The 13,844-nt window shown below is 47.1% G+C and overlaps 1 protein-coding gene across 4 annotated transcripts in view; it reads right to left on the bottom strand.

The window, feature by feature from the left end:
• arid1ab (AT-rich interactive domain 1Ab) overlaps positions 1-13,844 on the bottom strand; it is a 45,633-nt gene that overhangs the window by 2,998 nt on the left and 28,791 nt on the right. For all 4 annotated transcript variants that reach the window (XM_061760549.1, XM_061760551.1, XM_061760550.1 and 1 more), the window contains 15 exons: positions 9,628-9,868; positions 9,126-9,215; positions 8,845-9,015; positions 7,544-7,847; positions 6,915-7,057; positions 6,420-6,517; positions 6,134-6,343; positions 5,849-6,053; positions 4,056-4,188; positions 2,901-3,076; positions 2,700-2,829; positions 2,499-2,618; positions 1,838-1,934; positions 935-1,754; positions 45-175 (listed from right to left, as the gene is read on the bottom strand). In XM_061760549.1, the coding sequence (XP_061616533.1) occupies positions 45-175; positions 935-1,754; positions 1,838-1,934; positions 2,499-2,618; positions 2,700-2,829; positions 2,901-3,076; positions 4,056-4,188; positions 5,849-6,053; positions 6,134-6,343; positions 6,420-6,517; positions 6,915-7,057; positions 7,544-7,847; positions 8,845-9,015; positions 9,126-9,215; positions 9,628-9,868 (3,069 nt within the window). The remainder of the gene's footprint in view (positions 1-44; positions 176-934; positions 1,755-1,837; positions 1,935-2,498; positions 2,619-2,699; positions 2,830-2,900; positions 3,077-4,055; positions 4,189-5,848; positions 6,054-6,133; positions 6,344-6,419; positions 6,518-6,914; positions 7,058-7,543; positions 7,848-8,844; positions 9,016-9,125; positions 9,216-9,627; positions 9,869-13,844) is intronic.

Here is a 13,844-nt window from a genome sequence, read left to right as displayed (position 1 = left end):
GTCCTCGGCACAGCGGTTTGGAATCTTGGGTTTATAGAAGCTACCTGGCATAAGTTAAAAGTGGTGATGCTATTGTCGTCATAGAGTAAGATGTTGATGGTGTCCAAGGCCCAGGTGCTCTCCGCTAGCAACCCTGACTTTAGTGACATCATCACGCGCCACGCTTCAGGCGTGCCTGTCAACACACAACAGAGTCAAAAAAAAAAGCCACAAACAAAACAACTGAACAAATGGTTGCGCACTGGAGATCATAACATGCCAAAAATGTATTACTATACTTCTCTGTCCTTTTTCCCCTCACCCCAAACTACACTTTGAATTAAGTGTTCAATTGTTTTTTTTTTGTCAGTAACCTTTTTCCCCCAAACTATACATTTTTCCCCTGATATTTCATTCTTTCATTTAACTAAACTTAAAATTGTAACTTTTCTTTCATTTATTCTTAGTGACGGATTTTCCCAAAATACAAATATTTTTTATGAAAAAAAAAAATGCTTCCATTTATGTTTAGGTATAAATTATTTTAATAATAAATTATTTATTTATTATTTATTTTTTTATTTTTTTTTAAATCCTATTTTTAGTCCAGGCTGTTACCCTAAACTTTAAAAACTAAAGCACTTCATCAAGAAATCGCCATTTGATGTCATATTTCTTTAGTAATCATTTAATCATTTAGCATTTCCCCCCATTTTAAAATAGGCTTCCCCACCTCAAACTACACTTAGGACTTTACCTCGTATTTATTTTATTATTTCATTTCTAGTAACACATTATTATATCATTATTTCCCTCTTCTTCTATAGTTAAAGCTGAAAGGACTTAATGAGCAATTACCTATAGCGTTAGTGCATTTGGCATTGACAGAATAAGCCAATTAGCTCCAGAAACAAAGGCGCGTGGTGACGTATTGAAAAGAATGGCAGTTGCATACCGATGTCCTTCATGGTTAGCCTTCTTCGTGGCTTGAGGTGCGGTTGTGAGCATTCCACGGAGCCGGGAGGAAAGCCCGCGTCTCGCCGCATCATTGGCTGCTGCACGGGCGCCTGTCCAATGTGGGAGGCGGGCACCGGAGGTCCGGCTTTCTGCACTTTGATGCCCGGATGCATGTAGGGGGACTTGCTGGGCGACGTCCTGCTCTCCATGGGCCGGGGCACGGGCGCCGGACTGGACACCTGAGCAATATGGTTCTGCGACGTCTGATAAGTCGACGGCAGGGGTCTCGTCATGGGGGGCCCGGAACCGCCGGGGCCGAAGGGCGGTTGCCTCTGGTTGACGTGGCCGGGCCAGGGGCCGTCGTGGTTCATGCGCTGATCCGACGGCATCATCTCCTCGGAGCGGTTCATGCCGTGGTAGCCGGGGGCCTGGCCGGGCACGGGGGGCCCCTGGCGGTTGTGATAGTTGGGGTAGCCCATTTCGTTGCGGCCTTGCCAAATGGGGCCCTGGGGGCCGTCGGGACCCGAGGGCATGGGGCTCGCCATCATCTGCGGGGGCATCGGCGACTGGGAATTGGGCCCGCCGGACGAAGGTCCGCGGTCCCGGCCGAAGGGAAAGGGGAACTGGTTCTGCGGACCCGGGGGCCTCCGCTCCCCTCCGGGGTAGGCGTTGTACTGATTATACATGTCCTGCTGGCCCTGAGGCCCGGAAGATTGAGGTCCTGGGGGCTGCTGACCGCTGTAAGGGACGTTGTACATTTCCCCCTCGTGGCGCTTGGCGGGGGGGCCGTAGCCGCCGTCCACGGGACGCTTGTAGTTCTGTGTGGAACCAAGCATCCTCTTTATTGTCCTGAAAACTCAATGTTTCCGTAATCTTTTATTTTGAATCTGAATGTCCTTACCGGTTGTTGCTGTGGATACATTCCTGGCTGCTGGTTTGAATATGGACCACCAGGGGGCGCTCCTTGGCCAGGATACTGATTGGCATAGGAGTCGTGTCTAGGGACCCGCACAAATAAAGAAGTTCATTCATTGCACATACGAGGTATAATATTGTTTTCGGTATTACCGTTTGTAATAATCTTTCCAATTCTAATGACTATTAATAGCGTATTTAGTGTAATTTGTATGGCTTTTAGAAGAGCGACACAATTACAAAGTGTCTAAATAATTAGCTGAATGGTTGTCATTGAGTCACACCACTATCGCATATAAAACCGTCATCTTAGTCAATTTAAGTACATTTTGAGGGGTCTTGAATGCATGAAAATTAAATGTGGGTGTTGCTGTTTACAATTTCCAGTGTCAAAAAGTGTATATATATATATATATATATATATATATATATATATATATATATATATATATATATACACACTTTTTGTCGTATTCAAAATTAGAAGTGCTGCAATGATTTCTTATGGTGATAATACCGATAATCGTGATAATCTTTGGATGACGGTCATGATCTGAAACTGTCATAGTCCATGTCTCGCACATACGTTTGAAAAACAACATAAAAGGTGCGTTTGACAAGCTAAATGTCAAATCTCAAATCATCACCGTTGCTGGGGAGGCGGTCGGCTGGGCGAGTACATCCCCGCGTCGGCTCCGGAAGGCATCATGTTGGGCTGAGCCGCTCCGGGTCCCATGCTGCCGTCGGGGCCCATGCTTGACTCTTGCCTGTATGTTTATATTTATGTATTTAATCCCACAGCAGGTCACAGAAAAACCCCAAGAGAAATCCCATAATCCAATTTGTACCTGCGGTCATAGCCATAGGGATATTGTTGCCTCTGCCCCAATGGCAGATTTCCCATGGGTCCCGGTGGGCCTCTGTTGTACTGTTCGCCCATCCCGCTGTTAGGACCGGGTGGCATGAACTGTTCTCCAGCTTAAGTAAAAACAAATATCGTTAGCTTCCCTTCAGCATGCGATTCAAACTTGGCTGCTGGGTCCATTCACCTTTCCTCATGCCGCCAAAGGGGTCCTTGCTGGACTCGTAGGGACCCATCCGACCCATCACCTCGGGGCCGCCCATTCCGGGCTGGTAGTTCTGAGAGTTGGGGGTCATGGCGTTCCTCCTGGAAAATGCCGGGTCGCCGCCGTCGGCAAAGGGGTCCTGCAGATTGACGCTACTCCTAAAAATAAATAAAAAAATAAAATTATTAGAGGGGGGGAAGAAAAAAAGAAAAAGAGCTTGCTTCATGCAAGTCTGTGCCCTGTCGTGGGCGACACTTTTGTCCCTAAAACTTGTGTTCGAAATGGCCACAAGTTTACGCGATCTTCCGGTGCTCGTTAACGAAAAGGAGGCATAGAATAAGATGTGGAAACAGTCAAGGCAAGCCGAAAGATACTACAAAGTGAGCCTGCAAAGCAAGATATAGAGTGTGCCCGAACTGCTCGCTGTACATCATCAGGGTTGAAAGAGCGACAGGTTAGCAAACGTGACGCATTCAGACAACTTGCCTAAAAGTAAGAAGCTGAACGAGTGTGAATTATTTTGTGACAAGCAAACTTGAGCTCCACTGGTTGCATTCGATGAGGCAATTAATCGAATAAGAAGACACGCCATCTATTAGGTACTATTAGATACAACCGCATCCCGTTTTTTACAATCATTGTCAACCCAACTGCGGCCAGATACACTCGTTACCGTGGCAGCGACAACAAGAGTGGATCGCGCCGACTGTATTATAAGGACAAAATGGTTTTTCAACCCGCTGATCGGCCCCAAAAATCCTGATTGTGTAAAGCCTAGTTTTTTTATTTGTTTATTTGGGCAGACGCCGCTGTAACTACATCAACAAGTCGTGTATTTCGATGACGTCAAGCACGGCATTGACGGGGCACATCCAATCTGCGTGTTTACACTGCATGGGCATTGGCAGATATCCGATATGCATCAGATTTTTTATACACATTTCGAAGAGGTCTGATTCCCGATTCCGTGTGTTTTTGTTCTATTTTGGCTCCCATGAGGCATATCCTATTGCAACACTTGGGAGAAAAACAATTTGAATGGTGTCACTTGAACCGTCCGGTGTAAATCCAGCCTTGAGAAAATGTGGTATTTTGGCTTGTACAGTTTATTGTAGTAACGTCATGTCCGAGTCATACCTGGCACCAGGCATGGGAGGCATCTGGGTGTGCGGGGTGGAGGCCGGGGTGGGAGGCTTCAGTTCTCCCCCTTCTGCCATGGAACTACTGGTGGACTGAGGAGTCTGGGGGCCTTGGAGCGATCCAGAACCGGCTGTAAAAATAGGGACACGCATTAGAATTGTATTCCCGAAAATAAAACACCAGCACATCCACCACCGATCTCCTGGAAGTCGCCGGGAAACAGCATAACTTCTGACAATGACAAATGGCCGGCCGGGCTGTCAAGACTGTGACGCTCTCACGTGCGCATGATGCCCGGTGATGGATTGTGTTTGTGTGTGAGAGACAGTATCGTGCTCCTGCTCAGGACTCGAGTCTGATGACTCACGGCTTCCCATTCATTAAATCGCAGCGCCCGCGCGCACACACACACACACGCACACGCACACATATGCAGGCTGGGGTCACTGCCAGGTTACGCTTATTCACAATGTCTCACGTCACCATGGCGTCTCCCTCGCACAGCCACACATACACCGACTCCACTTCCCCTCGCCCCCACCTCCCCCCGGCAGGGATTTCCCTTCTACAAGGGAGGAAAGGAGGGAGGTGGGGGGCAGAGTCAGAGAAATTGTGACTTTTACACACTCGAGCGTCTCCCCCACCCCTCCTCCCCGTGCCTCTCCATTCATCATTTCTGGCTCAGTACTAATCTCCAGGGAGTGTTGCCTTTGCAGCCCTGGGCCAGGCACCAATCAGGCGGCGAATATGAGCCCCCCCCCCTTCCCTTCATCGTAACTGGTGCAAACTGACAAGCACCCTGATGAACAGTAAACCCCGCGTTATAATTAGAGATTTTTTAAGCGATTATTTAAGGTTTTTACAGTATACAGGCAGGTCTGAATTTAGAGTTGCGCACCTTCGATGTAGTACCACGTTGCACCAAAACATGCCGGGCAGCACTGAGCTATACTGGAACAGATGCAGCGTAAGTAACAGCAAGAAGCAGAGGTAGAAGAGGTCCCTAACTACTACAAGTGTCAGTAATAGTCGTCGTTCCCACAGAGCAGAGAGAATATATGGCTGTGAGTAATGTATGCTCTGTTTGAATGCGGTGCTCCTCCGTGCGTGTAAAAATTCGCAGTTGTTTAAAGCCAACGCCATATCATAAAATTAACACTTCGTTGTTTTCTACCAATCGCATCATTTGGTAAGAAGTGCCTCAGAATTGTTTGCTCCACTTTCTGCTCCCGTGTGTCAATGCCAGCTTCGTGCAAACTGCTCTTGTTTTGCGGCTGCTGAGTTTAATGTCACATTAAACGTAAGTCAGAGAATTCCACACTTTGTATTTCAAACAACCATTTTGCTTCGCTTCAGACAAGTCTATTGAGCTTAATGAAAACAAGCAATGCAAAATGGCATAGACGGACTAACGAATAGCATCGTGAACAAACGGTAGAGCAACACATGTTGACAGATAATATAACAACAGTCACAGGGATCATTTTGATCCTCAGCGAAGAACGACTAATACTACTGTGGTTTACTGAGGAGTGACTGTCTCCCTGTATAGCCTTATGTCTGTGCTATACTGCCCCTAGGGTGCCAAGTGTGCACACCAGAAAGAGCAAAAAAATCTCGCAAAAAGCCTTTCATTCTTTCTTCATTTAATTACGCCATTACTCTATGTTTTGAATGAAGTGCTGTTTTTCGTCTTACAAAAATGTCTTGTTTTTGGGAGGCTAGAACAGATTAATGGCATTTCCATTCATTTCAACAGGGAAAGATGATTTTAGAATAGGCGAACATACCGGGACTGGGTGGCTGGATCTTAGGCTGGCTCTTTTTGGTGTCCGTATTGAAGAAATCCGGGGGCGGCTCCTCGCCGCGCTCGATCTTGCACTCGAAGGCGTACAAACACTGGATGTACTGCTTCTTGAGGGAACTGGCCGCGCTGCTCGATGTGCCCACGTTGAGGTTGGTGGCGAGCTCCCGCCATTTCTTGTTCTTGTTTACCTGGGTGGGCAAGCGAGAGAAAGATGCGGTTTAAGGACGCTGGGCGCAAACCACGACCAGGCAACGGAATCCCGGCAAACCTGGGTGAGGCCTCCGATCTCCTTGACGGATACATAGAGTCGGAACAAGTCCAGAGGCTTGCGTCCCACGGCGGGGAGGTTGTTCATGCCCATGGCTTTCTCCTCGGTGAAAGCCAGGTAGCGATCCACCCACATCTTCCTCTCGGGCTCCGGACCGAGTTCGTACAGACGAGTGATCTTCTCGTTGGTGATGGTAGAAGAACTCGACTTCTACAATACGTCAAAGACGATTGGGTTAAAATAAAAACACATGACAACGTATCACCGCAAGGATGCAAATGGTTACCTTTTTGGTTTCCGGCTTAGGAGTCCCATCCACTTTGTTGTTCATCTTCTGGGCCTGGTTAATTTTGTCCATGCCAAACTCTGAACTAGGAGCCATTCCTAAGATGGTAAACAAATAGAAGATTAGCACCACACCATAAGGTCTCCAAGCAAATAGTCGGCTATGCCAGCGATTCCCAACCACTGTGCCGTGACACAGTGTGCTGTAAGAGATCATCAGCTGTGATGTGGGAAATGATCCATTTTCCCCTAATTGGTCATCTATGCCAGTGACATATAGTGACTGGCATAACTATTAAATGCTCTTCCCCTATATGGCAAAAGGTACCTGTTGCAATTCATATAACAGAATAATAGCTTTGTGCTCAAATAAACAGGCCCACATTTCACAGTAAGTAAATTAGTGAATAAATTCAGATCATATTTTGTTGTGTACATGCACTTTTTGTGACATTTGTGTTTGTTTGAACCACTGTGCTATGCGTCTTGTACTTGCCGGGGGTGTTGTTGCCCATGTTTGCGCCCATAGGATAAGGACCTGGACCTCCCTGGTTCATCATACCGTGCATGCTGTTCATGACCGGCCCATACGGAGAAGCTGAACCTATCATGCCTTGCGACATGGGGTAGCCAGGTGGTCTGTCGAAAGAGAATCTTATGTCTTAAAAAAACTCCTGTAACATATTTCTAAGTGAGCAAGTAAGATTTGTATTTTGTAACAACTCTGCTTTTGTTCTGTCATTGTGAAACAAACAAATAAATAAATAAATAAAGCACTGTTTTTACATTGAGTGACTCTAGGAGTTGCCAAAATCATGATGACTGAATGTCTGGAGGCTGATCTGGCATGCTCGCTTGGGAAGGACGTGTTTCACTGATCGTCCCTCTGCCTCGCTCGCTCTCTCGTTCTCTCTCTCTCTCTCTCTCTCTCTACCTCCCTCCCTCTCTCAGATAATTACTTGGTCTGCTGCCATGTACTCGAACTGAACACAGCACGTGGGAAAAGCTGATCATTTTTCATGGTCACACAGGAAAGAAAGCGCACACATGCACAGTCATATTCTGCTGAAAGATTTGCGCTGCAAATGCAGTGAGTCACATTTTGGCTTGATGCGTTGCACCCACCTGTTGTGTATGGAGTTGGTAGGTCCGTGATGCATGGAGGGCCCGCCGTCTTTCCTGTTCATTCCCGGAGGCGGGCACATCCCGGAGACCACCTGAGGAGGTATGTTGCCCATGTTGGAGCCCATCCCAGGACCGTAGGGCCTCGTGCCCATCTGGCCCGGGACTACTCTGCCGCCGGGGGGCATGTTTCCGTAGGGTGCCCCGCTGCCCTGGCCGGGCATGGGGTTCAGGGAACCACCCATGCCGGGGCCGCTAGGGTAGTTGGCATTGGGCATCCCTGAGTAGCCGGGTGGCCTGGGATAACCTGGAGGCATAAATGAGAATCTTTATTGTCATTGCCAAGTAGCCGAATTTGAATGACTTGACTATTTATTCATTTGTATTTTTAAGTGACCATTAGCCGATATCACTACATTTACTTTTTCGGTACAGAACATTTGGTGCAGTGTATCTTATTTTCTACTTTCCTTCCATTGGCAATGCTTTTCCCTATAATGGTAATAATGGTTCAATTGTCTATTCCGGAGGTTTTCAAACATCTTGCACCAAGTACCACCTAAAAAAATACTGAGCCTGTCCAAGTGCCACCATCATGACCCACAGTAAAATAGTTCAGCACAAAAGGCTAACAGGTTCAACAAAAACGAGAGAGGTTTTAATCACTCGTTCTACCTGGAGGCTGCCTCACTTCGAGAATCGCTGTCTATGTTAAAGCGGGCGTGTGTGGGTAAATGCACACGGGTGTACGCTCATCAATCGGCTTCTTTCAGTGATGTCAGGCTTACATTGACAGAATATGCGGATTTTCCGATTTGACTAATATCTGAATTATGCCACAAGGGAGAAATTGTATAACTTAAAACTATGGAGTGTAATTCTGGCCTTATTCCGAATGTCATCCTACTTCACACAAACACGCAGCTTTGCTTTTATGATCACCTACTGTGTTCAAAGATTAAACTTAAGTGGAAAGGACCTCTTCAAGTTGAGCAGCTTCAGACTAGATCTGATCGGTCCTCTGTGGTCCAGTTCTAAATTTACCTCTGTGCCGCCTGTTACGACAAGTGGTGCTTTATCGGGCCCTGGCGGTCTTTTGCTATGACTCACTGGGAAAACTTCTTCAAAGCTCACAGAAGCTGCCTTTCCGACTTCAAAGCCAACTGATAATTTGATACGTATAGAAAAGTGAGAGGAAAATGGAAATCTGGGTTATCCGCATAATTGGTCAGTCATATCCTTAAGGGGAATTCGAGTCGATAATACGCTCCCATCCCCGTGTTATTCTTTCAGTGTGGCCTCACCTTGAGGGCCGTACTGGCCCCCCTGAGGGCCGTAATTTCCCATGGAGTTGTTCTGGGGGTAGGGTCCCATCCCGCTATGCATCTGACTCCCCGAAGACTGGCGTGGAGATAAGGCAGAGCCAGGTTGTCCCGGGGACCCGTAGGGAGGCATCTGTGGGTTACGCATGTACACTGCAGGGAGAGAATTGGGAAGCTCCGTCATTCGAGGTAGTTATAGATTAGCGTTTAGCTATATTGCTCTCTACAACCCTACAAATCAGAAGAATTCCCACCGCACTCACCCCTGTCTTGGCCCATGGGCGACTGGTTCATGGAAGAGTGCATGATGCTGTCTGACTGGACACTGGGTGGCCGGGGAGGCATCTGATTACCTGTAAGCACGCGCAAATTTGATGAAAACTAAACGAATGGAAGAATAATGACAAACAGCGATTCCTGAATAAAAAGACATCAAACGCAGCCCTGCCACTGACACCGTGGCTGGCTGCTGCTTGGATGGTTTACAAGCATTGTGATAGTAGATGGAGACTTAATGTTCCCATCTGGCAAGTCGCTTCATGAATTACAAATGAGAGCGCTCGTGTTTTGGTTTGTGTGCCAGCGTTCACTTTGGACTCCAAAATATCTCCTGCTTTCATGCGGCATCTGACGCTGTGTCAACTCTTCAGTGAAAATGCGATGGAATTAGTCAGAGTGGTTGTTTTTGTTTACTGTGCTTAGTCAGGCCGATCAAAATTGCTTCCGTTTGTTTCCGTCTTTAAGTATTTCGACATTTTTATCTACCTGGCACAGCGGCGGGGGACAGAGGGCCGGTGCGAGAGGGCGTGACGCTGGCGGGGGAGCCCACGGGCGACGGCGAGGGCCCGCGGATGCCCGATAGGTGGGGCGACGTGTGCGGCGAGAAAGGCGACTGGGCGGGGTTGCTCTGCTCCCCCTGGCTGCTGGACACCCCCGAGGTGCTGACGCCCGGGCTCAGGGCGCCCTCCGTGCCGGTGGGAAGGTCGTCGATGGAGCCTGACAGATCCTGGAAGAAACACACAGACGTCATTTATCGTTCCAATTTTAGTACGTCACAGAGGCGCACACAGAAGGCGTTACACAGTACAGTAGTCCCCCGCATATTCACCATTCACAAATGTACATATTCACATTTTTTTCCCCTCTGGAACATATCCCTATCCATTTTCTGAAAAACTCAAATGCAGTTTTTGTGCTCTTCTGAAACTTGCCACAAGAAAGCCCAGTGTAAATAGCAAAGTGGTAAACTATTTGATGTCAAGGAAGTATGTTGAAGTGATACATATTGGCTGAGAGACTAACATCTTTCATCTTTGAAATGTTATGAGTTTGAAACTTTATTAGTGTTTGAGGATCATAGTGTGTGTGTGTATATTTACAGTCAATTGTTTTTTTTGCTGTTCGGGGCTAGGCCATTCACGAGGAGGACTGTAAATTGTTAAAAGGGGCAGTTGCTCCAGTTCCATGTGGCATTGTTATTGAGTCTTCCCGGCCCGAAGCACAAAAGCCAGGGACAATCACATTTGTGTGAAGGTAAATGTTTACACGCCGGCCGCTCACGTGGAGCCCATGTGCTTCCTCAGAAATGCAAGCTCATCTGCCAGTCACGTCGGAGGAAGCGAGGAGGGCGGGGAGGGGAGGTGGGGAGAAGGGAAAAAGCATTGGCTGGAAGGTGGCCAACAATTCCCATAGAAATCTCACACACTCGCAAGGCTGGCTGCGGCCCCTGAAGCCGGCGGTTTTTGCACTTGAAACGGTGCCCGTTGCTATTTTTGGGATGTGACCTGATGGAGGAACCACAGAGGGAGCGACAGGCGGAGAACGCTGATTCACAATACAGCCGTCCAACCACCTCCCTCCCAGACTGCCTGCACAAGCCAAGGCCTCTCTGACCTGCACGGGCGAAGCATGTGACGCACAGAAGGCAGGCCTATTATGCTGGCTGATTCCACACTAAACTGGTGTAGTTCACAGATCTTACCAACACATTGTGTAAACCAGGGGTTCTCAAACCTTTTGGGTCCAGGGAACCCTTACAGGGGAGAGAATTTCTCAGACCCCCTCATAATCCAAAACACCAATTAATTTGATTAATCAAAACATTTGAATAATTTCATTACAAAAAAGGTGGAAGCAAAATCTCTGCCTTGAAAAGGCTTCCACCCCCCCCCCCCCCCACGCCCCCCGAGACTGTTACTGCAGTCTCACTCACCCCGCCATGTAGAAATAAGTTTGCACGATGGCATGTTAGCCAAATAACAGCAAGCCAACTCTACTATCTCATTCGATGACGCCCACGTCACTCACCAGGCAAGGCCCCGCCTGTTAAAGCCGTACAGACTCAAAGTCACAGACACTACAGTAGAATATGAGGATGGTGACCCCAAGTGGATAAAGATGCACATTATTGTGTTTAATAATGTAAACTCAATTTCTATTCAATTAATTAATCTTAGTATCCCTATATGTAGACATTTACTTTTTAAAATTCTACACGATCATTTATTGCAGATAATTTGTGGACCCACATGCTACGACTCGCAGACGGCCAGTTTAAGAAAAAAAAAAAAAAAAAAAAAAGGCTGTAGCTACCATTATGACTGGCTGACATTTAACCCTGCCCACCCCCGTACCAGACAGCCACCCAAGCTCCACTGAGACATCACAAGACCAGTCATGTGTCTGCCTGCCAGCACAATGACCACCTTGGTAACCGCCACCCTCAAAAGAGTCCTTCCATTGTTATGAAAAAACAGCCCGACATCGATCTCCAACGCTCGGCCCACCCGAGACCCCGGGGCGAAAGGGGCCGAGGGTCAACTCGTGTCACTACCTCTTGGGGGCCAAAGGGGAGTAAGGCCTCGGTAGGGGGTCATTGCAAATGGCTGACACACTTCAGTCAGATGAAAGTTGAAACTGGTCAACAAACAAGCTCAATTAGTCATGTCTGTTCTGTTATAGCTGCCATTTCCACACAAAATAATGTAGTCAACAACAACAAAAAAAGCTGCCATTGCTATAAAGAAAAAGCAACAAATTAGCTCCTTTATTATGCTAATTTCACTGAGGAAAAGCCGCTGATCGCTGACTAAATCAAACTCATCCGACTAGTCATGTCTGTTCCGTTATGGCGGCCATTTCCACAAAGGAAAACCAGTTGATATTTTTGGAGGCCAACAACAAAAGAGTTCAGTTGCATGTCAATTTCATTAAGGAAAAGCAGCTGATCTCAGTCTATTGTAAATTCGGCTAGTCATATCTGTTTCGTGAGCTGCCATTTCCAAAGGAAAAGCACTTTGTGTTTTTGGAGGACAACAAATGAGTTCCATTACCACGCTAAATTCAGTAAGGAAAAGCAGCTGATCTCAGTCTATTGCAAATTCAACTAGTCATGACTCTTTTGTTAGCTTGCATTTTACACAAAGGAAACGCTTTTGATGACCTGTTTGTGGAGGACTGAGCTGGACTAGCCAAGGAACCAACGTAACTCCATCAACAATCAAAACAAAAGCTTACTAGTTATGTCCGTTTCATTAGCTGACAATTTCACAAAAGGAAAAACCAATGATTTCCACGTTGTTGTTTCTTAACAACAAAGAGATGGACTCGTCGTGTCTTTCCCATTACATCCCAGTTACATCGAGGAATGCCATTTGATTAATTGATTTCACTCATAAAAAGCAACTGATCTCTGTTGTCTCTCTCTCTCTAAACGACCAGCAAGCTCAACAAAGGAAGAGTAATCGATGTTTTTGGTGGCACAACTACTAACGAGATCTACAAGTTTTCGACAACAAACAAGTTCTACTAGTCATGTCTGACTATTACACTCATATTGTAGCTTACGAACAATCGATCAAGCGATTGCTCGTGAAAAAAAACTGCACTTAAAACAAGTCTTCTTGTCCTTTAAAAATGAAGTAAACACCTGATAATTGACAGCTCTGGCCTCAGAGCCCCAATCGGTGCAGGCGTAGTACACACAAACCCACACTGGAACACACAAACGCTGCTTTCCACACTCCCACTCTGCAGCCATCGATTTTTCCCGGCTCAATACTGCACGCGCGCACACACAGCGGCCTGTTCTGCTGACTGCACAGGCCCGGACAGTGAAGAACAGAGGAGGGAGCGGTACGCTAGTGGGGGGGGGGGGGGGTTGGGGTGGGGGGTGGGGGGGCTTATTGGCAGTGATAGTTTTGCTGCCGTGGCTGTGATATTCAACAGTCTTAATTAGAAGGGAAAGGACGGCGAGTAAGGATCAGAGTGCAGAGGAGGAGTAGAATGACAGCAAGGCAGCCGTGCAAGCGCAAGTTAGATGATGATGACGATGATGATATTATGGCAAATGGTAAAAACAAAATAAAATCCAAAGAAAACTAAATACTCTTCTTCTGACATTGTACAAAGCGCAGAACGGACGCCGCAGACAAGAGAACTGTGCAGCTCTCTCCCTCAGAGCTTCGAGCGTCTCTCTGTGGCAGCCATTTTGTGCTTCCCCAGCTCTGCCTAACATGGAACTTCACAACGGGAACACGACAAACCGAAGCTTGCTCGTGATGGTTGAAGCCAGACAGGGGATGTGATTTTTTTTAAAATTTAGATTCAGAATATAAATGGGGGGAGAAATTAATTGTAAGGACAATTTTTGGAGGGGTGAGAAATGCAATTAGCGTTGTATGGACCCTGACCAATTCCCGTGTTTGCCACATCTCCTGAGTCATCTGCGCTTTCCTACGCCTGCCTTAATGTATTCCATTTGCAGATTACTTCACTGAGTCAGTCAAGCCCGACCACAGCCATTAGTCTGCCAAGCCAGTCGCTCTCTCTCCTTTTTTCTCTCTCTCTTTTTTTTTTTTTTTAAAGCGCCTGCGAGTGGGAGCAGAGAGTAAGCGGCCTTGAGATAATTACACATATCTGGAATGTGTGACACAGACCAGTCGTGGAACTAGATCTGGCGCTAAGGAGCCCGCCATGACCTG

This window comes from Phyllopteryx taeniolatus, chromosome 21, assembly GCF_024500385.1.
Source record: "Phyllopteryx taeniolatus isolate TA_2022b chromosome 21, UOR_Ptae_1.2, whole genome shotgun sequence".
NCBI lineage: Eukaryota > Metazoa > Chordata > Actinopteri > Syngnathiformes > Syngnathidae > Phyllopteryx > Phyllopteryx taeniolatus.
The sequence above is the reverse complement of the archived record's forward strand: the minus strand, read 5'-3'. Positions and strand labels throughout refer to the sequence as shown.